At 45.2% G+C, this 25,076-nt stretch overlaps 1 protein-coding gene across 1 annotated transcript in view; it reads right to left on the bottom strand.

Annotated features, from left to right (window-relative positions):
• Nucleotides 1-25,076, bottom strand: part of adam19b (ADAM metallopeptidase domain 19b) — a 155,991-nt gene that overhangs the window by 3,289 nt on the left and 127,626 nt on the right. The window contains exons 16-22 of the mRNA XM_055642611.1: nucleotides 22,801-23,005; nucleotides 21,737-21,814; nucleotides 15,672-15,780; nucleotides 13,495-13,642; nucleotides 12,160-12,310; nucleotides 6,308-6,565; nucleotides 2,048-2,172 (exon numbers count right to left, since the gene is read on the bottom strand). Of these exons, the coding sequence (XP_055498586.1) occupies nucleotides 2,048-2,172; nucleotides 6,308-6,565; nucleotides 12,160-12,310; nucleotides 13,495-13,642; nucleotides 15,672-15,780; nucleotides 21,737-21,814; nucleotides 22,801-23,005 (1,074 nt within the window). The remainder of the gene's footprint in view (nucleotides 1-2,047; nucleotides 2,173-6,307; nucleotides 6,566-12,159; nucleotides 12,311-13,494; nucleotides 13,643-15,671; nucleotides 15,781-21,736; nucleotides 21,815-22,800; nucleotides 23,006-25,076) is intronic.

Here is a 25,076-nt window from a genome sequence, read left to right as displayed (position 1 = left end):
ATCTACCCTGTCTATACCTCTCAGAATTTTGCCCACTTCTATCAGGTCTCCCCTCAACCTCTGACGTTCCAGAGAAAACAACCCAAACTGTAAGCGGAAACTGTACAGTCAATGGCAAGACCATGAACAGCATTGATGTACAGAGGGATTTTGTGGTCCATGTCTATAGCTCCCTGAAAGTAGCATCACAAGTAGAAAGAATGATAAAGAAGGCATATGGAATGCTTGCCTTCACCAGCCATAACATTGAGAATAAGAGTCAGGAAGTCATGTTACTGTTTCATAAACCTTGGTTTTGACCATATTTGAAGTATTGTGTCTGCCAGTTGTGGTTGCTCCATTACAGGAAGGATGCAAAGCTTTGGAGGGTACAGAAGAGATTTGTCAGAAAGCTGCCTGGATTAGAGAGTATAGGTTAGGAGAGGCTGGACAAACTTGACAAGGGTCTGAAGAAGGGTTTCGGCCCGAAGCGTTGCCTATTTCCTTCACTCCATAGATGCTTCTGCACCCGCTGAGATTAGTTTTTGTCTACCTGGACAAAATTGAATTGTTTGTACTGGAGCGTCGGAGGATGAGGGGAGACCTGATGGAAGTATATTCATGATGGAAGCAAGTTCTCTGGATGTTTTCAAGAGAGAGCTAGATAGGGCTCTAAAAAATAACAGAGTCAGGGGATATGGGGAGAAGGCAGGAACGGGGTATTGATTTGGGATGATCAGCCATGATCACATTGAATGGCGGTGCTGGGTCGAAGAGCCGAATGGCCTACTCCTGCACCTATTGTCTATTGTCTATATGGAATGGCATACTTTATTGTCACATGTGACTAGGCACAGTGAAGTTCTTTGCTTGCATACCCAGAGAGTGGTGAGTGGCTGGAATGTGCTGCACGGGTGGTGGTGGAAGCAGATATGATTGCGGTGTTTAAGAGGCTTTCAGACATGTGGGTGGATATGCAGGAAATGGAGGGATATGAATCACGAGTGGGCAGAAGAGATTAACTTGGTATCATGTTCGGCATGGACATTGTGAGCTGAAGGGTCCGTTCCTGTGCTCTACTGTTCTATTACATTATATCGCAGGTTCTTGTGTATTTACCTGATCTGGCCTACATTCCCATTTACATTTTCTGCTTCGTCTTTCCAACTGTACTGCCACCCACTATTACACATAGTCCCTTCATCCCAACCATTGATATAAATTGTGATCAGCTCGAAAAACATTTGGGACCAATAAAATTGTAAGAGTACATAGAATTAAGCCAGTCAGCCCATCAAATCTACACCACCACTCAATCACGGCTGATCTATTTTTCCCTCTGAACACCATCTCCCGCCTTCTCCCTTTAATGACCCCACCAGTCACAATCTCCCAACCCAAAAATGTTTATTGCTAAGTGTTTTATCCATATATTATCCAGGCATCAATCCATACCAGTGTATTACTTCCAATACTATTTGCTCTAATTCTGCCTAATCACTTCTAAGGTGATGCCTTATCGAAATATTAAATGCACCACACTCATAGATTTTTCCCTTACCTATTCTGCTGGTTACATACAACGTCAAAAACGTCAATTTTCCACATTCATAAATCCTCATCAACGCTGTTTTCTAATTGCCCCATTACCACTAACAATGGACTCCACATGTTTAGTTTCGATTTGTTTAGGTTAGGGATACAGTGTGGAAACAGGCCTTTCGACCCACCGAGTCCGCTCCGACCAGCGATCCCCGCACATTAATACTATCTTACACTAGAGATAATTTTTACATTTATACTAAGCCAATTAACCTACAAACCTGTACGTCTTTGGAGTGTGGGAGGAAACCAAAGTTCTCGGCACAAACCCATGTGGTCACGGGGAGAACGTACAAACTCCGTACAGACAAAAAACCACGGGCTAGAATCGAACCTGGATCTATGGCGCTGTAGGTGCTGTGAGGCAGCAACTCTACTGCTGTGCCACCGTGCCGCCCATGTTCTTATTACCTCCTCTTTTCCTGAGCTCCACTTTGCAAACAGCAAAAGGTTCAGCTCTACTTACTTGTATGGGCCCATTTTGGAAGCAACTCTGTTCTCCTGTGGTCTGCCTCTACCTGGTGGCAACAATGGTTTCTTATTCATCTGGACACTAAGACTATGGCTCAGCTCTGTCTGTCTTTGTAAAACCTGTAACCCAAAAACACTCATGTTATTAGTTTGAACATTTTACAATTAATGAATACTTCATTCACTATTTGTTACAATTTTGCCTGCTTAGGAGTTTCGGGAATATGTTCTGTGTATTCATCTACTCCATAAAATTACGAATTTTTCCGCATCAGCTCCTTTTCACAGAGGCTCCTTTTCATCATTCTAAGTAGAGATTGTTGGGATGAGAATGATATTTTTTTCCTCTACTCACAAACAAGGACGTTCATTAATAATACAACAATCTGAAGCACTAAACCCTCCTGATTTAATTTGGATATCATGAATTAGAGGGTGAAACTCACCACCATCTCCATGTCAAGTGGGCACTGATGCCTCTATTTCCTCAGAAGGTGAAGGAAATTCATCATGTCGCTAATGACTTACCAATTTCTATAGATGCACTCTAGATAGCATTCTATCAGGATGCATCACAACAGGGTTTGGCAAATGCTCTACCCAAGACCGTAAAAAATTGTAGAGAGTTGTGGATGCTGCAAGCCATCACACAAAGCAACCTCCCCCCATCAACACTTCACACTGCCTCGATAAAACAATTGAAGACACCCTAACTAACACTAACTATTGAAATTGTATATGTTTGTAGTTTAGTTCAGTTTTAGTTTAGAGATACAGAATGGGAACAGGCCCTTCGGCCCATCGAATCCGCACCGACCAGCGATCCCCGCACACGAACACAGTCCTACACACACCAGGGACAATTTACATTTATACCAAGCCAATTAACCTGTAAACCTGTACGTCTTTGGGATGTGGGAGGAAACTGAAGATCTCGGAGAAAACCCACGCAGATCACGGGGAGAACGTACAAACTCCATAGAGACAGCACCCGTAGTCAGGATTGAACCCAGGTCTCTGGCATTGTAAAGCAGTAGCTCTATGCTGCCCATGTATATACTCGTACTGTATGGTATAATTTGAATGGGAAAAAAATGGTGGAAGAAAAATGACAGGAGTCACAGAGCACAGAAAGATGCCCTTTGGCCCACCGTGTCCATGGCAACCACGATGCCCCATCTAAACTCGGCCCATTTATTTATGGGCCTTATCCCTCTAAACCTTTCCTATCCATGTACTTTCCAAGTGCATTTTAAATGTTGTTTAATGTGCTTAATTGGTTTTCGTGACTGCCGATTTGGGAGTTTAACTACTCATTGTGTTTGTTCTATTGAAGCATAACTATGTGTCAGTCCAGCATCTGCAGTCACACTAACACTCTTGGTCCCACTCCATCAGAGATACGGGTAGTTCTGCTATAACATGTTTCCATATTGCAAATTGGCTATAACGAGATTGATGAATTACATAGGTTGAAATGCTATAATGCAATTTAAATCGGAAAGTAGAAAACCATTTAAAGGTTACTTTATATATTGACAACATTGAATAAATAGCTGTTTTGCAAAAAGTCAGGTTCTTCCCCACAGTAATCAGACATCATTGTCTCTAAAGAACAGAGTTGGTCAGTTTAACAATGGGTGACCATGGACATTGAAAACCAATCACTTCTATTGACATTTGCAAGATGATATTCCACTAAACAACATAACATTCAGCCTTCAGTATTTTTAGCTTGCAGGGACAAAAGTAAACGTATTGGTATTAAAAAAACTGTTGTTTTTGGAACTACCGCTGGAGGAAAAAAGTTTGTTATTGGGAGTGAAATTCTTTGTCCCCAACTTTCCTTTCCCTATTCACAATTGTTAACACTATTTATCTTTCATAGATCCTCCCTGACTTGCTGAGGGAGGGTTCCAACATTTTCCTGTTGTAATTCCATTCTCTGGACACCAGAAGGGAAAAATAAAAGAGGGAGACCCAAAACCACCTGCCGTCGAACTGTAGAGGAAGAAATGAAAACAATGGACCTGACCAGGGGTAGTGTCCAGGAGCTAGCCCAGAACACACAGGAGTGGAGGACCTTCGTTGTTGCCCTACATGCCAGGAGGCATAATAGGCAGCAAGTAAGTAAGTATTCCATTCCCTTACAAAACCCAAATTAGGCCTCACAACCAAACAGTCCAACTTTTGCAGGAGGATTGTCTCTGGGATGTATGCAGTCAACAATATCTTCCAATCTTCTCATCTGTCTTTCAGGTCAATACTCAAGATCACTGGCTGTGAAGCCAGCTTCTAAACTCACCTCTGTCCTTATTTGGACTTTGAAAGAAAGTAAAAACACCACTTCTTCAGCAGGATGCTCTTCATACCTTCCTACAATTCAGCTAGATCACAGCTGGCCAACACCAATCTCATGCCCACCAAAACCTTGAATCATGTTGGTCATCTAAACACTCATACATGGTCTGTCCCCATAATGTAACCCATCCATCCCTGGTATCAACATAAATGGCCATTTGTTACATTTGTCCTCCTGATGAACTCTGTCATTGTCCAAGTTATGTACTGATCTTGCTGTAGGGTAGATGCCACTAACCTGGAAAAAGTTGAGAAGATTTATGAGAATGTTGCCGGGGCCTGAGGCTCCGAGCTATGTGTAGAAGTTGGGCAGGCTGGGATTTCATTCCTTGGAACACAAAAAGCTGAGGGATGACTTTATGGAAGTGAATAAAATCATGAGGGGAAGAGTAAGGTTATGGGCACTCACATTTTTCCGCAGGGTAATGGAAGCAAGAACTAGAGAACTTAGGTTTAAGTTAAGTGGGAAAAGGTTTACTAGGAACCCGAGGGGCACCATTTTCACATAGTGGTAGGTATGTTACAAAACCTACCTGAATCGTGTCTGAGTATCTGCCCCACCCCGTGTGCGCGATTCTGGCGCTGTTTAGAGAGGGCGGGTTTAAACCCGATTTTTACTAGGCTGTTGCAATCGAAAATGTTCAGCCTAGTGAATCATTAACGGAAAATCGCTGGAAGACCCCGTCGAGAAAGGTATTATTAGTTTATATGGCCTTGTATAATAGTTATAGTAGTTTAAAAATCACTCTCTCAACCCGCAACCTCTCACATCCCCAGGGTTTTATAAAGCAAACAATTAAAGGTATGTACCTTATTTTTACATTAAAAGGGGCTTCTTAAGAACTCTGTATACAAAGTTTTCTATAGCGAATAGTTCATTTTGGGCTCTTTATATCCCGCAGTATTTTTCTGGGCATTTGAGGGCACAAATCCAGCGCAATGTGAACGTTCTAAACCAGCGCGTTCACAAGAACCCACTAGAAAGCTGATTTAAGTTGACTTTAATTTACAGCAATTGAACACTAAATTCCTTCCATTTGGCCTATAAATTGATGTAAATGAGATTTAAAAATCATGTTTTATTGTGAATTATTTGTGAATATTATTTGGACACTTAGGCTATTTAAAAATGTTAATCATTTATTAAGAAATTGATAGATGTTTAGATCTAGCAATTGAAGTTTGAAATTAGCTACAATTGGGTAACTAACTAATTATATGCTTTAATTTCAGGTCCTCCAAGTAAGATTATTTTATATTTGTTTCAGAATGGTTCAATCTATGATAACTGAAAATTTCATTCAGTTCTCTTAATTTTTAAGAAGGTTATGGGCTTTTGACTGTCCTCGATCACAGCTTTTTTGTTATGTCCATAGAAAATCAATAGGGAACAAGATGCTAATTTCTGAGTATGAAAATGGCCATAACTTTTTTATTACTTGAGATATGAAAGTGAATTAGGTGTCAAATTAAACTTATTGTTATGCTTTATCTGATGGGATAAATTGCAGACTTGATTTTTTAAATCTCAAAATTTTGTAACATTGCTAATAGTGGGTTTATGGAACGAGTTTCAGAAGAACCAGTTGAGGCAGGTACAATGACAGAATTTAAAAACACATTTGGATACGAAAGAGGGATATTGGCCAAATGCAGGTAAATGTGCCCAGCTTAGATGGTCAGCATAGGTGCGTTGGGTCAAATGGCCATTTTGTGTGTTCGATGACTCCATGACCTCCTGTCCATACATATTCAGTTTATTTTAGGCTTAAGTATGTTGGTATTAAATGGTTCAGTAAAAAAGACAATTTGAGTAATGCCCTCTTTCGTAATGTGCTCTATAGTTTGACCCCCTCCCCCCCCAAATACTGACTGAGAGCTCCTGGCTGTGTACCTTTGGAGTCCGAGGGGGTGGGTCTGCTGGCAGAGGTTTGTTAGGAGGAGTTTGTTTTGAAAACTTAACATTCACATCCTTTACAGTTATTGAAGTGTGCAATCCTGGTCTTCGAGGGCTAGGCATGTTATTGCCCTGCGGGTTCTGGCTGGATGGAGAGGTACACCGGAGGACTGGTAAGACCGGGCGCGGAGGTCGCTGAACAGAGTGAGGTAATCGTGGTTTTGGAGGCACTGCAGGACTTTGTGGTTGTACAGTCTGTGAAGAAAAAAAAATTGTTGAATATTCTTGGTTAGTTTAGTTTAGAGATACAGCATGGAAACAGGCCCTTCGGCCCACCAAATCCATACCGCCCAACACTCGTTCTATCCTACAGACTAGGGACAATTTACAAAGCCAATTAACCTTCTAACTGCACATCTTTGGAATGTGGAAGGAAACCAGAGCACTCAGAAAAAGCCCACGCTGTCATAGGGAGAATGTACAAACACTGTACAGACAGCACCCAAGGTCAGGATTGAACCCTGGTCTCCAGCACTAGTAAGGCTGCAGTAAGGCTGCAGCTCTACTCCTGCCCGACTGTGCCATTGGTATTTATCATTGTTTTTTCTTTCCAATGCTCTTCCCCCACCAACTACCCAACAGATTCACCCATTACCTATCCCCACTCTCTCAAACCAAACAAACACGCTCGCATGCACCGACCTGCTCTCTCTCTCTCTCTTTCGCAACTAGCTGCATGGCACTGACGGTGCCGGATGGAATTGGTAAATTCCCTTGGCAGTAACTTTGCCCAAATATTGGTTCTCGAAGAGTGACTGAACTAAACAAGGTTGAAAATCAGGGCTCATAGAAGATGTTGGAGGTGAGTGCACAAGAAGAGAATGTGAGAGTTTGTAAATATCTCTTTATTCTTGAAAGAGGAATGTGATGAGTCTATTAGGATGTAAAGATTAGCGTGTAAGAGTTATCATATAATTTGCTATGGTCCCAAGAAGTAATTTGACTGTGAAAGCCAGGAGCCCAGAGTGTTTATATTCAACAAAAGGCGCTGGAGGAACTCAGCAGGTCAAGCAGCATCTGTGGAGGGAATGGATAGGTGATGTTTCTGGTCCAGATCCTTGTTCAGACTGATTGTAGTAGGGGGGAGAATGCTGGATGAGAGAGGGGGGTATAGTACAATGCCTGGCAAGTGATAGGTGGATACAGGTGAGGGGGGTTGACCAGCAGATGGCGTAGTAAGTGCCAAAGACTGGAGATGAAAAGGAGACAAAATGGTGTCAGGTAAGGAGAGAAGAGGATTGCAATGTAGACGGACAGAGGGATATAGGTGGAAGCTGACGAGGGTTGGAGAGTGGGAAGCGGGCTGGAGCAATGGAGAAATAGGGGCACACCAGCATTGGGGATCACTGGAAAGAGAGAGGGGGGTATAGTATTTAACATTGGAGAGTTCAACGCTCATACCATTTGGTTGTTTATATATCATTGGGTTGTTATGGGAAGAAATAGTGATGGCTTCAACTACTGTTTACAGCCTTTTTATGGAAAGGAGAGTGATCTATCTGGATTTGGATCACCTCTTGAAATAAATTTGGAATTAGATAGAAAATTATAGGTGAGAGTTTTACTATAGTTATTGTTAGATTAAGCCTAGATTAAGGGAATATGAAATCTGGAGCAGTGGGAGTCAACACGTTAAGCAGAGTCAATCAACAAATATCTCCAACGCAGGCTGTGCCTGATCTGAAGAAGGGTCTCGACCCGAAACGTCACCTATTCCTTTTCTCCAGAGATGCTGCCTGACCCGCAGAGTTACTCCAACTTTTTGTGGCAATCTTTGGTTTAAACCATCATCTACAGTTCTTTCCGACAGTATAGAAACCTTTGCAGGAATGGGAAAGATGGCTACTGGAAAGTAATACATGGGTTATATGGATTCTCAAAAGAGCATTTGATAGAAGTCGATATGGCAAAGAAATGGGTGAAATTAAAACTGTACCAGAAAATGTATCCCAGTCAGTATTATTTCAGCATGGTATAGCCACAACTGGAATGGTATAGCCATGGAACTGAATTTCAGGGGCAGTGCAGGTTCTCTGGATGGGTTCAAGAGAGAGCTAGATAGATCTCTTAATAGTTGCAGGAGTAGGCCATTCGGCCCTTCGAGCCAGCACCGCCATTTAATGTGATCATGGCTGATCATCCCCAATCAGTACCCCGTTCTTGCCTTCTCCCCATATCCCCTGACTCTGTCTATTGTTTATAGTGTGTTGGGAGTAACAGCTAGGGTAGAGCATGCAGCCACTCAATCCAAATTGGTGATTGAATCAAGGCTTTCTAGACTTGAAACAATGCCCATGCCCCATCCACCCCTCCTCCTCAAGACCCATCCACCCCTCCCCCTTCCCCCCCAACAACGCCACACCTAGCTCCCTCTGATATAACTTTTACTTCTAAACATCCTGTTACCTTTAAACATTACATTTTTCTCTCAACGTTGTCGAGTTATGCTTGTAATAAGGCTCGTACCACGACGTAAACAGAGTATACCTTTAATCTGTACAATAACAACAGCAACTGCAACAGCCTCGTGTAAGCCCAGGCCTCTCTCTCCAACTGCCGACACCCTGGGTTTTTCCAGACACAACCGGTTACTGGAGCCTGGCTTCTGGCAGGGTCCTAGTGCCCCTCTGCTCAGCCTTACTCTATTATTGCATAATACCACATCTCCCTTTCTTTGAGAACAAAGGGTGGACTACCTTTGTCTCTGCAGGTCTTAAGGGGTTTATTCTGCCCTTTTGCTGGAAGACCTGTCCCTGATCTAAGCATGCAAAATAGAAATAAAATAACTTACACGTTACCATACTGTGAACTATTCTTTCAGGTTTCAGGTAAATGTAACAGGTTTACAGAACATTTTCACATCACATTTCACTCTCTCTTTTTCTTTATTGTAGAAAACAGATCAATAAATCACAAATCAAGTCTCGGCGGCTTTCTAACCTCTCTCCCACACCTAGTCCGCACAGTCTCTGTGGTGGGGCCCTCTCCGCTGGGTGATGCTGTCACTGGTGGAGCTGGGTCTGGTGGAGCTGGCTCTTCTCCCACCGGTGGCTCATCCGCGTCGACTACCTCACTGTTGGTCTGCAGCGGCACCAAGTGCTGCCGGTTCCTCCTCAGTGTGCCCTGAGGCACCTGGACGATATAAGAGCGAGGTGCATTGTGTGTAGATAGCACTTTGCCCTGGACTCGTGCATCGGTGATCCACACATCCTCCCCAGGTATTAGTGGCTCCAGATTTCTCGCTCCGTGCCTCTTGTCAAAGGATCTTGCGTCGTTCCACCTCTTCTCCCTTTCTGTGGCCCCCAGCGCGTTGTAGTCAGGCAAAACTGGATTCAGCAGGGTTGGAAGGGCAGGAACTGTAGTGCGGAGGCGGCGCCCCATCAACAGCTCGGCCGGGCTATAGCCGTTCAGTAGAGGGGTTGCTCTGTAGGCCAGCAATGCAAGATATGGGTCTGACGCCTTTGTTAGCAAGTTTTTCACGGTTTGTACAGCGCGTTCCGCCTCCCCATTGCTCTGAGGAAACCTGGGGCTGCTCGTGATGTGCACAAAGCCATACTCTGCTGCAAAGGATTTAAAGTGGCTACCTGAGAATTGGGGCCCATTGTCACTTTTAAGAAATTCACAAATTCCATGACGAGCAAATATGGATTTCAGGTGCACCACCACATCTGTGGACCTTGTGGGTGATAGTAGCGCAACTTCCACATATCTTGAGAAATAATCTACGACTAGCAGATAAGTCTTGTTTTTCAGCGTGAATAGGTCAGCTCCCAAGGTTTGCCAAGGTCTGTCTGGCATCTCCGTTGGCATCAGCGGCTCTTTGACGTTCCTTCGCTCTTGGATGCAGGTTCTACATTTCAGCACCATGTCATTCAGCTGGCTGCTGAGTCCTGGCCACCATACCGTCTGTTTGGCCCGGCCCCTGCACTTTGTCACCCCCAGGTGTCCTTCGTGTAGTCTCTGCAGCACATCACCTTGTAAGGCTGATGGGATGACGAGCCTCGTGCCCCGCAGCAGCAGCCCATCGTGCACAGTCAGCACTGCTCTTTCAGCCCAGTAATGTCTCAGCACTCCCTGCAGTTGGCTTTTGTCGGGCCAGCCGTCTGTGCAGTACTCCATCAGTGCAGAGCATGTGCTGTCTGCCTGTAGGTGCTCCCGTAGGCTGCTCAGATAATCTCCACTGACAGGAATGTTGCTGATGACAGAGTCTACATAAATGTTGGTGTCCTCTGATCCCAAGGTGATGCCGTCAACCCTGCACACAAGCTGAAGCCTTTCTATGGCAGGTCTTCCCACCAGTGCAGTGTGGAGGTCTTTGACTACATAAATGTCCTCTATGGCTGTTTTATTGCCTCTGCGCAGTGTTTCTCTGGCTACGCCCAGGACAGAGAGTGCATTGCCCCCTGGCCCAAACAATGGGCGTGTCGACACTGCCAGGCGCTTCACATCATGCCCCCCTGTAATGTCATGGTACACCTCCGCTGGCATGGCGGTCACATCAGCACCAGTATCTATTTTAAAGCACACTTTTTGTTGTCTCACTTGTAGCTGCACCGTCCATGGGTCTTTTCCAGCATCCACGGATCCCAGGAAAAAGCTCTCTTCTTCCTCTGTAGTGACAGCATTGAGAGATTTTGCACTGTTTCTGCACACTTTGCCATAATGTCCCTTTTTGCCACAGTTGTGACACGCAGCATCTTTAGCAGGGCATTCCAATTTTCCATGCGAGGGCATTTTTCCACATCTATAACAGGCCTTTGAACCTGGCTGTGGCTGTGTATTAAATTTATTTTTGCCTGGTGTTTGTGCTTGTGGCTGAGGCTTTGAGGGAAATTTGGGTTTTCTGTAGCTTTTAGCATGCACAGCATCAACATTTGTGCACTTGCTAGCACCGCTATTTTCTCCTCTTAAGTCAAACCGCTGTCGTCTAACTTCTTCAGACTGCCTTGTCTTTGTTATAGCAGTTTCAAGGGTTAGGTCTCTGTCTAGCTGTAGCTTTTCGGACAATGAGACGTTTCTCAGCCCAACCACTACCCTGTCGCGGATCAGCTCGTTCTGTAACTGTCCATAGTTGCAGTGTTCGGCTAATCCGTATAGAGCAGTGATGAAGGAATCCACCATTTCTCCTGGCAGTTGCACACGCTGATTGAACTTGGCTCTTTCGTAGATTACATTCTTTTTAGGCACAAAAAATGCATCAAAGCCTGCCTTGACATCCGTGTACACCCTCCTCTCATCTGCAGTTAGCGTTAGCCCCTTTAGCACATCATCTGCTTCATCGCCCATGCAATACACTAGCGTGTTCACCTGGTTTTCTGCCGACGTCGCGTTTAAATTGCTTGCAAGCCTGAAGCGGTCGAATCTCCTGATCCAACGCTCCCATTCTTGAGGCTTGGTAAAATCGAATGGCTCTGGAGGTTGTATTGAGAACGTAGCAGTTGGTGTGGGTTGCGCCATATCTGCCAGCTCGTCTCCTATTTCCCGCCAAAACGATACACCGTCCGCTTCTTCTTTATTTATTTTCTTGCTTACAAGTCTCCCAGTTCTGGCACCATGTCGGGTTATGCTTGTAATAAGGCTCGTACCACGACGTAAACAGAGTATACCTTTAATCTGTACAATAACAACAGCAACTGCAACAGCCTCGTGTAAGCCCAGGCCTCTCTCTCCAACTGCCGACACCCTGGGTTTTCCAGACACAACCGGTTACTGGAGCCTGGCTTCTGGCAGGGTCCTAGTGCCCCTCTGCTCAGCCTTACTCTATTATTGCATAATACCACAAACGTTACCTTTGTATCTTTGTTTCTGATTTGGAAGGTTGGGTTTGAATGGCCATTGTTGATTTTTTGATCGGTACTATCAGCAGTGGATAAAGAAATTGCGCTGCTCACATTCTTCCTCACATATCGTTCGTAATCCTTCAGCATGCCAGGTAATCCACTGCAGACAATACAATGGAAATCCCGTGAGAATGATTTCAAGTCTTCTTCTTGATATTTGTATGACAGTTTGTTTCAACGTGAGTGTACACCCATCGTCGCTCCGTACCTTTTACCATTCTTTATGTTATACAACAGACAATACAGACAACAACCTGGAGAACACAACTAATAAAATATTTAGTCTAGTAAGGAACTGCAGATGCTGGTTTAAATGGAAGATAGTCACAAAAAACTGGAGTAAGTCAGCGGTTCAGACAGCATCGCTGGGGAAAAGGAATAGATGACGTTTCGGGTCGAGTCCCAGTCCGAAGAAGGGTCTCGACCCAAAACCACCTATTCCTTTTCTCCAGAGATGCTGTTTGACCTGCTGAGTTACTCCAGCTTTTTGTGTCTATCGTAAGTAAGTAAGTAAGTAAGTTTATTGGCCAAGTATTCACATACAAGGAATTTGCCTTGTATGGCAAGTAAAATATGAAAGTCGTTTTTAATTTGTGTTGTTATTTTAATGATTTATTTTGCAACTATCATGTCTCAGTCTGCTTTATCATTTTTATCGTGTTGCTTTGGGTTTTGCTTTCATACAGTTTGATTTGTTCCCATGAGGAAGTGCGAGGATAGCCCAGTTAGAATTCATCTCCCATTTTATCCAGCCATTGTAGGAATGTGTCAGGGCTGCCCAATGGACAACTCAGGCAGTGGTACAATTAGATCCATAAAAATACCGTGGGCAAGGGTCAGACCAGAAACCCTCTAGGGTTTATTAAAGAAGTCTGAAACAATTCACCAGGGCCGGCAATTTCCAATCAAAAAACAAACTAACCTAAATGTGGTTAGAAGAGAAACAAAGGCAAGAATTCACTCGGAATCAACGTAAAATAATATATTTAAAATTCCCTGCATGTAATGATCGCATTTTGGTCTCAGTGCTTCCAGATATATTTGGCACTGGAAAGATTCACTCCTGGTAATTTGCTACTCTCCTCCAGTATTTGGCAGAGGTTGTGCTTAAGTCCAACATGGACTGAACCGGGCTGAAATGCAGCACCAGCAAAATTAGCTACAATTGGGTATTATTAGCATAGTAAGAATAGGGCTCTGAGGAAAAGTGGTCATCACATGGAGGGTGGGAAGATGGTAAATTTGCAAAAGTGCAAGATAAATTAAAAATGAAGCTCTAATTACCAGAATTGTTTGGCATCGGGCCTTGGATTCCTGATGCCATTCGGACAGTAGTTGCATCCCCTTCGGTAACAGTAATACAAAATGGCTCCAATGCCACACAGCAACAAGATTACTAGCACCACGATTCCTGCTGCAACCAGGCTATTATCTGCAAATATATTTACAAAAGAGTACAAAAAATAGTAAAAAAATCTACAAAATATAATTGAACAAAATGGGACCCAGCGTGGAAGAACCGCCAAGAACTGATTGGGAGCTCAAATTAAATACTTTGTGTTGAAATTGAATACTTTGTAACTCTGTCGGTGCCCTTTAAGTAGCGACTCTTTGCATACTCTTACCTCAAGTATGCAAAACAAAGAATCTCACTGTGACATGTCACATGTGATAATAACGTATCATGCATTCACATCATTCATTCACATCATTCATTCACTCATTCATTCAGTTTGCATCAAAGATCCTGTAGCAGAGCAAGATGGATTACTCTCACGCAAACGTTAAGTACGTTCATGGGCGGATTCATGGACGATTTTATGCCTCATTTTAGCAACCTGCCTCCGCCATCTTGTTCCGCCATCTTGCTCCACTTTCTTGCTCCCGCCTTCTTGCTTCCGGCCAAAGATTGGATCCGCAGCGAGGAGAAGGAGAGCGGGGCCCGGGGCAGCGGGGAGAAGGAGTGTGGGGTCCGGGGCAGCGGGGAGAAGGAGTGTGGGGTCCGGGGCAGCGGGGAGAAGGAGTGTGTGGCCCGGGGCAGCGGGGAGAAGGAGTGTGGGGTCCGGGGCAGCGGGAAGAAGGAGTGCGCGGCCCGGGGCAGCGAGGGGAAGGAGTGTGTGACCCGGGGCAGCGAGGAGAGAGAGTGCGGGGCCCGGGACAGCGGGGAGAGAGAGTGCGGGGCCCGGGGCAGCGGGGAGAGAGAGTGCGGGGGGCCGGGGGCAGCGAGGAGAAGGAGTGTGTGGCCCGGGGCAGCGAGGAGAAGGAGTGTGGGGCCCGGGGCAGCGAGGAACAGGAGTGTGGGGCCCAGGGCAGCGAGGAGAGGGGCATAGTAGGGGGGATGGGGACATTGTAGTAAGGGGGCAGGCGAGAGAGTGCCGGGGGGAATAAGGCCTAGTGTGTGTGAAGTTGCAGGGAGGTTTACAATGTTTCTTATTTACAATGTTTCTTATTTAATGTCCCTTGTCTAGTCTGAAATAAAGTTCATATTGGATTAGAAGAAATATAATTGTGTGTGTTATATACATTTATATAATTTTCATGTATGTGTGTTTATAAACATTTTTTTCTTTAACAAGAATCAACAGAATTATGAACTAACAGAATTATGAATCTAACCCTATATCACGCACAAAAAGTCCCCCCCTGTCAATCACCCTGCGAGTCGGGTCGGTTCCGGTTACTACAAAATCAACTCAAACACTGCTTGTGAGCCATTTAAAAAGAAATGATTTAAAAGACATTAAAAAAGACAATTACCAGAATCAAATTTTATTCTTGACAAGAAGTTTGAACTGACAGATTTATGAATCTAATCCCCACAAACTGTTGCCCCGCAACATTGATTACAGTGCGAGTCGGGTCGGGTTAGGTAGGCTCAGGTTGCTAAAATGGGCGTGGAAAAATGCCCATGATCCCCTCCATAGCGTACTACACGTCAGTCCATTGCATTTAGCAGGAGTAGCCTATCTTGCTCTGCTATAGGATCTTTGTTTTGCATGTGGACATGTGAGGTGAAGATTAAATAAATTCTTGTTTTCAACTCCAGGTGGCACTAGTCTTACAACAGTTCCAAAATGTCTAGACCATGTCTAGACCAGAAGGCTGTTTCCTGCAGCCTTCTGCATTTAACACTTTGAGCACCGCATGTCTGCTGCACATATGTGACGGCAGCCCCACTTCAGCCAGACCAGTCTCAATGCAAGGGGATAACCGCTTAAGATGGAGACGAGGAATATTGCATTGGGGAATGGATTGCATTGGGGGACCAGGCCTCCCGTGTGACTGGGACACAACGGGTCCCACTTAGTCTAAGTAATCTACTCAATGCAAGGAGACATTCTGAATTCAATAGTCAATTTAACACTTTTCAGTCCACGTATCATTCAGCAGGTGCTGCAAGTGGAGTAACGGGAGGTTTTAACATTAGTTATTGTGGCATTGAACACGCATTCTTTACTTACAGTTGGGCCTTCCAACTCCACCATCCACGCTGCCTCCATGGCCTGAGTTGTCACAGAAGGGTGGCGCCCAGCCAGGCTCACAGTGGCAATTGCGGTTGTTGTTACAGACCTGGGTCAAGAGATGAAAAAGCTGTTATTTTAAACACAGTTTGTCCATCAGAGGAGCTGCACAGGATCTGTCTAATTCAACGTCTCTGTCATTCCTCCTGCAGCATGCCCTTCCCTTCGCTCTCCCCTCCAAGATCACCTCTACCCCCTCAGGCTGGGCTCCTGTGTGTTCCAAGATTTATACAACTCCTCCACTCTTTACAAAGTTTATAGCTTCATGCTTTGGTATTTACTCCTCCCGACCAGTTACCTCTGCCTTCAACTGCCTTCTAGATACTTACCTCCATGACTATGCCTTCATCCACCTCCCTGGCAAACTAATAATTGTGATTAGATACTTTTCTCAATATTGAATCACTGTAGACTCTGACTTCAGTTTGAGTTGGAGGGTCATCATAGAAACATAGAAAATAGGTGCAGGAGTAGGCCATTCGGCCCTTCGAGCCTGCACCGCCATTCAATATGATCATGGCTGATCATCCAACTCAGTATCCTGTACCTGCCTTCTCTCCATACCCCCTGATCCCTTTAGCCACAAGGGCCACATCTAACTCCCTCTTAGATATAGCCAATGAACTGGCCTCAACTACCTTCTGCGGGAGAGAATTCCAGAGATTCACCACTCTCTGCGTGAAAAATGTTTTCCTCATCTCGGTCCTAAAAGATTTCCCCCCTATCCTTAAACTTAAAACTTCACCAACATCGGGAACAATCTTCCTGCATCTAGCCAGTCCAACCCCTTAAGAATTTTGTAAGTTTCTATAAGATCCCCCCTCAATCTTCTAAATTCTAGCGAGTACAAACCAAGTCTATCCAGTCTTTCTTCATATGAAAGTCCTGACATCCCCGGAATCAGTCTGGTGAACCTTCTCTGTACTCCCTCTATGGCAAGAATGTCTTTCCTCAGATTAGGAGACCAAAACTGTATGCAATACTCCAGGTGTGGTCTCACCAAGACCCTGTACAACTGCAGTAGAACCTCCCTGCTCCTATACTCAATTCCTTTTGCTATGAATGCTAACATACCATTCGCCTTCTTCACTGCCTGCTGCACCTGCATGCCTACTTTTAATGACTGGTGTACCATGACACCCAGGTCTCGTTGCATCTCCCCCGTTCCTAATCGGCCACCATTTAGATAATAGTCTACTTTCCTGTTTTTGCCACCAAAGTGGATAACCTCACATTTATCCACATCGAGCTATGCAATGGAAATGTTTAACCCTGTGGAAACCATGCAACATTCCAGACAGGTACCAAAGGAAGTCTTAAAAGTACTAAACTGGGTGAGAAAAAGTCATTGCAGCTATTTGCTCACTGGATGACCTGTGTTTATAATGGGAGATTAATAATGAAGAAAATACAGAAGTTATGAATCTGATATTTAATATTTAAAAAATGAAACATCAGAGAGTAAAGTTTGGTGTGAAGCTGATACGTGTCATAAGGTCAAAAGTGAAAGGAATAGAATTAGGGCCCTGTCCCACTTTCCCCGAGTTATTCACGAATTCTCCCGAGTTTTCAAACTCGCAGAATGTTTGCAACAAGTCCATAGGAGGCCGTAGGAGTCCGTGGATATATCGTAGCGGCTCGATATGCCAGCTGTAGATACTCGGGGCTATTTTTGTACTCGTGGACATTTTTCATCAGGCTGAAAAAACGTCCCGACTTACCTGATGCCCCGAGTACCTACGGCTGGCATAACAAGCCGCTACAATATATCCACGGACTCCTACGGCCTCCTACAGGCTCGTTACGAACATTCTGCGAGTTTGAAAACTCGGGAGAATTTGTGAATAACTCGGGAGAATTCATGAATAACTCGGGAAAGTGGGACAGGCCCTTTCGGCCATTCGGCCCATCAAGTCTACTCCGCCATTCAATCATGGCTGATCTATCTCTCCATCCTAATCCCATTCTCCTGCCTTCTCCCCATAACCTGTGTCACATGTGCTGATCAATAATCTATCCATCTCTGCCTTAAAAATATCCACTCACTTGGCCTCTACAGTGAAGGTGGGCATAGTTAAATGAATGCTTTAGGACAACTTATGCACCCCCTCAGATAGCTAACTCCAGCATCAGTCTTTCACTGATCTCTTGGAAATATCCTTGTCCAACCCTCACCAACATTTCATTTACAATTCTGAGTCTCTGAAATAAATACCGATCTCACTTTGTGTGGCACAGTTCTCAGTCATTGTTACTCTGTCATTTGCACGTTTAACTGATGTTTGTTGAACGTTTTATTCATATTCTATATTCCAAAATGCTATTTTCATAAAGCGATCCTCATTTCCACATATTTAAAAAAATCACCAGTGACTGCATCCATGTTTCTCTTCGAAGTCCATTATAAAGATTGCTGAACTAATATTTTTGCTAAAGATAGACACAAAATGCTGGAGTAACTCAGCATCTCTGGAGAAAACAAAAGGTGATGGTTTGGGTTGAGACCCTTCTTTGGGTGAGAGTCAGAGGTATGAAAAGGCACAGAACAAATCAGAGCCACTGGCAGCATTAGCCTTGGAGCCCACAATGGACCATTGTTGGCTGTGGGATAGGTGATACCAGGTTATACAGACAGTGAAACTCACCAAGACGAGTTAAACTGGCAGGATGACTAGGGTGGGAGAGGGACACAGAGAGAGGAATTGCAAGGGTTACTGGAAATTAGATAAATCAATAAACACACTGCCAAGTTATAAGCTGCCCAAGCGAAATATGAGGTGTTGTTTCTCCATTTTGTGCGTGGCCTCTCTCTGAGAGTGGAGGAGGCCCAGGACAGAAAGGTCAATATGAGAATGGGCAGGGGAGTTAACATGTTTGACAACCGGGGAAATCATGTAGACCAAGGTGGACTGAGCGAAGGTGTTCAGTGAAACGATCGCCCATTCTGCCCTTGGTCTCGCCAATATAGTGGAGTCCACACTCTGAACAGCAGATACAGCAGATGAGGTTGGAGGAGGTGCCTCACCTGTAATGGCTGAAGAGATCCCTGGACAGTCGAGGGAGGAGCTATTGGGACAGGTGTTGCATCTCCTGCAGTTGCAGAGGCATGTAACTGGGGAGGGGGTGGTTTGGGTGGGAAGGGATGAGTTAACCAGGGTGTGGCGGAGGGAATGGTCTCTGCGGAAAGTGGTGAAGATGGGAAGATATGACTAGTGGTGGGAACCCGTTAGAGGTACCTAAAATATCTGAGGATTATGTGCTGATGGGGTGAAAGGTGAGGATGATGGTGACTGTCTCTGTTGTGACTGGGGGGAGGGGGGGGTCAAGGCCGGAGCTATGGAATATCGAGGGGACACACGTGAGAGTCTCATCTATGATAAACGATAGGAACCTCCTTTCCCTAAGGAACAAGGACATCTTGGACACCTCACCTCTTGGGCACAGATGCGGCAGAGACAGAGGAATTGGGAGTAGGGGATGGAGTCTTAGCAGGATGCAGGGTGGGAAGAAGTGTAGTCCAGATAGTTGTGGGAGTCAGTCGGTTTATAATAGATGTCAGTCGATAATCTATCTACTGTGATCAAGATGGTGAGATCAAGAAAGGGGAGGGAGGTGATGGAGAATTTGAGTGCAGGATGGATATTGGTAGCAAAGTTAATGAAGTCCTGCATGGGTGCAGGAGGTAGCCCTGAGGCAGTCGCCAATGTCACAGAGATAGAGTTTGGGGATAGGGTCAGTGTACATCTGGAACAAGGATTGTTTGACATACTTTACGCAAAGACAAGCATAGCTGGGGCCCTTGCGGGTGCCTTTGATTTGGAGGAAGTGAGTGGAGTCGAAAGAGAAGTTGTTGAGAGCGAGGAACAGCTCCATTGGGTGGAGGAAAGTGTTAGTAGAGGAAGATTGGCTGGTACCGAGGTCGATGAAGAAACAAAGGGCTTCAAGGCCTTCCTGGTGGGGGATGGAGGTGTAGAGTGACTGAACGTCCCGAGTAACAATGAGGGAATGTGGACCTGGAAAAGGGAAGACATTAAAGAGACGAAGAGCTTGTGTGAGGTGTCCTGGATAAAGGTTGGGAGAGCTTGGACCAAGGAGATAAGATGGGGTTGAGGTGCATGGAAATTATTTCAGTGGGTCAGGAGCAGCAGAAACAATGGGTCTGCCAGGGCAGTTGTGTTTGTGGATTTTGTGGAGAAGGTAGAACCGGGCTGTGCGGGGCTGGGAAATGATTAGGTTGGGGGCTGTGGAGAGCAAACAGCCAGAAGTGATGAATTCAAACATGGGCTGCAAGAGCCTGTTATGCATTTTCCTCTCTAAAATGCAGTTTTGTCTGTCTGCTAGCAGGGTAGAAGCAGTTGCATTAGTTGGTCTTTTAAAGAGTGGAGGAAACAGCACATTGGCCGTTGATTGCCTTGTTGGTGTCCAGCAAGATTATATCCAGGAATTATTGTTGATGTCCAGCGAGATTATGTCCATGCACTCAATTATTCCAGGTGATCCCTTCTTGCCTCCACATGACGTGACATGGGGAATAAGGGGGAAGTAGGAGCCAGCTTGGATGGTGTTGTAACCAAAGATCCTATAGCGGAGCAAGATAGGCTACTCCTGCTAAATGCAATGGACTGACGTGTAGTACGCTATGGAGGGGATCATGGGCATTTTTCCACGCCCATTTTAGCAACCTGAGCCTACCTAACCCGACCCGACTCGCACTGTAATAAATGTTGCGGGGCAACAGTTTGTGTGGGTCAGATTCATAAATCTGTCAGTTCAAACTTCTTGTCAAGAATAAAATTTGATTCTGGTAATTGTCTTTTTTAATGTTTTTTAAATCATTTCTTTTTAAATGGCTCACAAGCAGTGTTTGAGTTGATTTTGTAGTAACCGGAACCGACCCGACTCGCAGGGTGATTGACAGGGGGGGACTTTTTGTGCGTGATTATAGGGTTAGATTCATAATTCAATTAGTTCATAATTCTGTTGATTCTTGTTAAGGAATAAAATGTTTATAAACACACATACATGAAAATTATATAAATGTATATAACACACACAATTATATTTCTTCTAAACCAATAATGAACTTTATTTCAGACTAGACAAGGGACATTAAATAAGAAACATTGTAAATAAGAAACATTGTCTTGGGGCACTCTCTCTCCCCGCTGCCCCGGGCCCCGCACTCATTCTCCCCGCTGCCCCGGACCCCGCACTCCTTCTCCCCGCTGCCCCGGGCCCCGCACTCCTTCTCCCCGCTGCCCCGCACTCTCTCTCCCCGCTGCCCCGGGCCCCGCACTCTCTCTCTCCCCGCTGCCCCGGGCCTTGCACTCCTTCTCCCCGCTGCGGATCCAATCTTTGGCCGGAAGCAAGAAGGCGGGAGCAAGAAAGCGGAACAAGATGGCGGAGTCAGCTTGCTAAAATGTGTCCTGTAATCACCCATGAAACCGCCCATGAGCGTACCTCACGTTTGCGTGAGAGTAACCTATCTTGCTTCGCTCTAAGATCTTTGGTTGTAACTACATCCAAGGTAGATGTTTCACTACTTAAGCTCAGGGGCGACCGCGCCTTTGCGGTTGCAGCTCCTAGACTGTGGAACAGCATCCTTCTTCCCATCAGAACTGCCCCCTCCATCGACTCCTTTAAGTCGAGACTGAAAACTCATCTTTACTCTCAAGCCTTTCTTGACGTCTTCTGAGGGAGGGCTATATATATGTATGTACTTAATCTATGAACCAATGTTGTATAACGTTAGTACCTCCACCAATGTAACGCACTTTGGCCAACAAGAGTTGTTTTATAAATGGGCTAGAGAAATAAAAGTGACTTGACTTGACTACTTAGTCAGGGGCAGGTAATTAGCTCACTCCAAGTCACAGGATCCTCAAGCACGCCAGAGGATGTGGGTGCTACTGATGTTTCAATCATCAGTTAAGCTCAATAGTAGAACCTAATTTACCGTTTGCGGGGAAGTTCATTGGTTAAATCTCGATGTGTTTCACACCTACCCCGTGGCCGTGACATTTCGCAGCACACTCATCAGCTGCCAGGAACGCAGCACTCTGACACTGGCCCTCAAAGCAGATCTGTTGAAGAAAGAACCATTCATCAAACGGAAATGGCCATTTGTTCTTGCATGGACCAGGTTAAAATCTTGGAACTCCCCCCACCCAGGCACATCATAGAGTTATACAGCAGGGAAAGAGGCCATTCAGCCCATCGCACAGACCACTGGATGCCCATTCATATCAAACCCATCCTCCTGTACTTGACCAGTTGCTTTTTATGCCCAAGATAATTTATGTATTAATTCATCATCATTGTTGAAAACATTAGCGACGCAGTGTGTGTGCTTTATCACCATTCGTTACAATGCTGTGTACAACAGTGATCGCAACTTCTACTGAAGTATGGATGGCCGTCGGCTCGCTAGGAGCTCATCCGCCCTTTGACAGGTCTTGTTTTTGGTCCTGCTGGGGGTCCACAGCCCCCTCCTCACCTGGCAAACCAGGTGGGGGGAACGGTTTAGTCGCCGACTATCCAACCATGGAGCGGGTAGCACGGGATCACATGGTACCCGTGGCGGGGGGGACTACCCCTGACCTGACCTGAATTAATTTAGTCACATGTTTAATGCTTTCAGTGACTCTGCTTCCACCACTCGTCGGGTTGTCCATTCCAGTAAAGCTGCACCTACTTGGAGAAATTGGATGGTCTGGGTCTGTTTCCCCTGGAGTGACGCAGTGACAGTGAACCTAAACAGGATGATAGTGAAACTTGGAGGACGACTAGGGTTGGGGAAGAACGGAGAGAGAGGGAATGCAACGGTAACTTAAAATTACCAAAATCAATTTTCATACAAATGTCTACTCAATATTCATATCGCTGGGTTGTAAGCTGCCCAAGATTCATATCGCTGGGTTGTAATTGGGAGGTGCTGTTCCTCCAATTTGCATTGGGCCTCACTCTGACAGTGGAGGCGGCCCAGGACAGAAAGGTCAGTGTGGGAATGGGAGGGGGAGTTAAAGTGTTTGGCAACCTCAAGCTATTATTCCTGGGCAGAGTAACTTACATGGTTTTCGGTACATTTTGTTCCAGTCATGACAAGTCCTGGATCCAGCATGTCACCTTCCAGCTCAGGAGTTGTGTACACGTGGGTGCCCCTGCAATGCACCATCCTCCCATTCACAGTAATCGTGGTGTCTATGGGGACAGCATTTGCCTCAAGAGGCTTCTTCGCATAACTCTGACACTGTATTTTCCCACACTTGGCATTCCTTGAAGTACAATAGAAAAACAAATAAGTGTTAGCGCGGGGGTTGATAAATCCTTGAGTATTATAACACGGAAACAGGCCCTTCGGCCCACCAAGTCTGTCCAGCCAAAGTGGTACTGAATTAGTTACACACAAGAGAATGTGTGTGATGCCAAATATCCAACCTGTCACTTTAGATTCATAAACTGTGAGAAAGTGGAAGCATTCTTTAAAAGACTGTTCAATTAAAGCATAATTCTTAGCTGGGCATTTTGTGCCAGACTTCACTCCTCTGTCTTTCTGTTGGTGTTCACCATTTCCTCCAGCATCTTCTTTATCTTCTCTGAATCGTTCTCTTTCAATTTTCCTCCATCCCATCATTTTCCCCATCTCTCTCGTCTCCATTCATGCTCCTGCTCTCTTCTCCATTGTCATTTCATCCTGCTGTCTTTCTTCTTCTTTCTCTTTTTTCACATTCTTACTCTCATTTTCTCCCCGCCTCTCTCTTTTTCCCTCCCGCTGTTTCTTCCCTCCAGATGTTCTTGGGAGTTTAGCTGGAATTTGCACATTCTCCCCATGGATGTAGTGTTTCCCCCTGATGCTCTGGTTTCAATCCCATATCCCAAAGATATGCTAGTTGATAAGGTCACGAAGATCAGTTTAGTTTAGTGTCACGTGTACCGAGGTACAGTGTAAAGCTTATTGCTGCGTGCTAACCAGTCAGCAGAAAGACAATACATGATCACAATCAATCCATTGCAGTGTAAAGATACATGATAAGGGAATAAGTACATAGTAGTTCACCACTGCTCTGTGTGTGGCAGGATGATTCAGTTGCCTGATAACAGCTGGGAAGAAACTGTCCCTGAATCTGGTGGTGTGCGTTTTCACACTTCTATCTATACCTTTTCCCAGAAAGGAGAGAGGAGAAGAGGGAGTGGCCAGGTTGCAACTCGTCCTTCATTATGTTGCTGGCCTTGCTGAGGTAGCGTGAGGTAGAAATGGAATCAATAGAAGGGAGGCCGGTTGGTGTGAATGGCCGCCTCGCCAACAGTCTGTCTGTTCCTTCCTTCTTTCTTGTTTCATAATATCTGTTAAATGTATGGTTTAGTGTTCTTTAGCTTGTTATATGTGGAAGATGGGCGGGGAGGGGGTTGCGGGAAACTTTTTAAAAATCTCTATCCTGGACGAATATGCGATTGTTTTCCATATCGTATCTCCGTCCGCACTGCGGCCTAACATCGTGGAGTTGGCGGCCTCTGCTGGGGACCGCCTTGGAAGCTCCAACTGCAGGAGCCTGCGGAACTAAACATTGTGGAGCTGGCGATCCCTTTGCCAGGGATCGACCTCAGAGCTCCAACCGCGGGAGCTTGCGGACTTTAACATCATGGAGCTCGCAGTCCCTGGTTAGGGACCGACTTCGGGAGTTCCAAGCTGCAGGAGCTTTGACCCCACCGACGCGGGAGTTGCGATCGCCCCATAGCGGGGGCTTCGATCGCCCCATAGCGGGGGCTTCGATCGCCCCATAGCGGGGGCTTCGATTGCCCCGACGCGGAGGCTTCGATGGTTCGACTGCCCGGACCGCACGTAAATAAAGAGGGAAGAAGATTAGACTTTATTGTCTTCCATCACAGTGAGGAATCGGCTGTGGTAGATGTTTATGTTAACTTTTATGTAGTTATGTGTCTTGGTGATTTTTTTTAGTATGACTGTATAGTAATTTGAATATCACTGTACCTTAATTGGTACACGTGACAATTAAAGACCTTTGAAACCTTTGATGTTCTGGGCTGCGCCCACAATTCGCTGCAATTTCTTACGGTCCCGGATGGAGCTGTTCCCAAGTAGTGATGCATCCTGATAAAATGCTTTCTCTGGTGCATCTGTAAGATTGATCCTGTTGTGTAGGTGAGTAGTGAAATCTGGGAAGGTAGGGAGGATTAAATGATATATAACTACAGGAGGAGTGATTAGGAGGTAGAGAGGGGATGCTATTTCCATGCACATTGACTCCTGTCGCAAGATCCCATAATGCAAGGTTAATTATTGAACAGTAGTTAGAGGATTCATTACCCCATGGGCCTGCTTTGTTA

Source organism: Leucoraja erinacea, chromosome 11 (genome assembly GCF_028641065.1).
Source record: "Leucoraja erinacea ecotype New England chromosome 11, Leri_hhj_1, whole genome shotgun sequence".
In the NCBI taxonomy this organism is placed as follows: domain Eukaryota; kingdom Metazoa; phylum Chordata; class Chondrichthyes; order Rajiformes; family Rajidae; genus Leucoraja; species Leucoraja erinaceus.
Note: the sequence above shows the minus strand (reverse complement) of the source record. Positions and strands in the feature narration are given on the sequence as shown.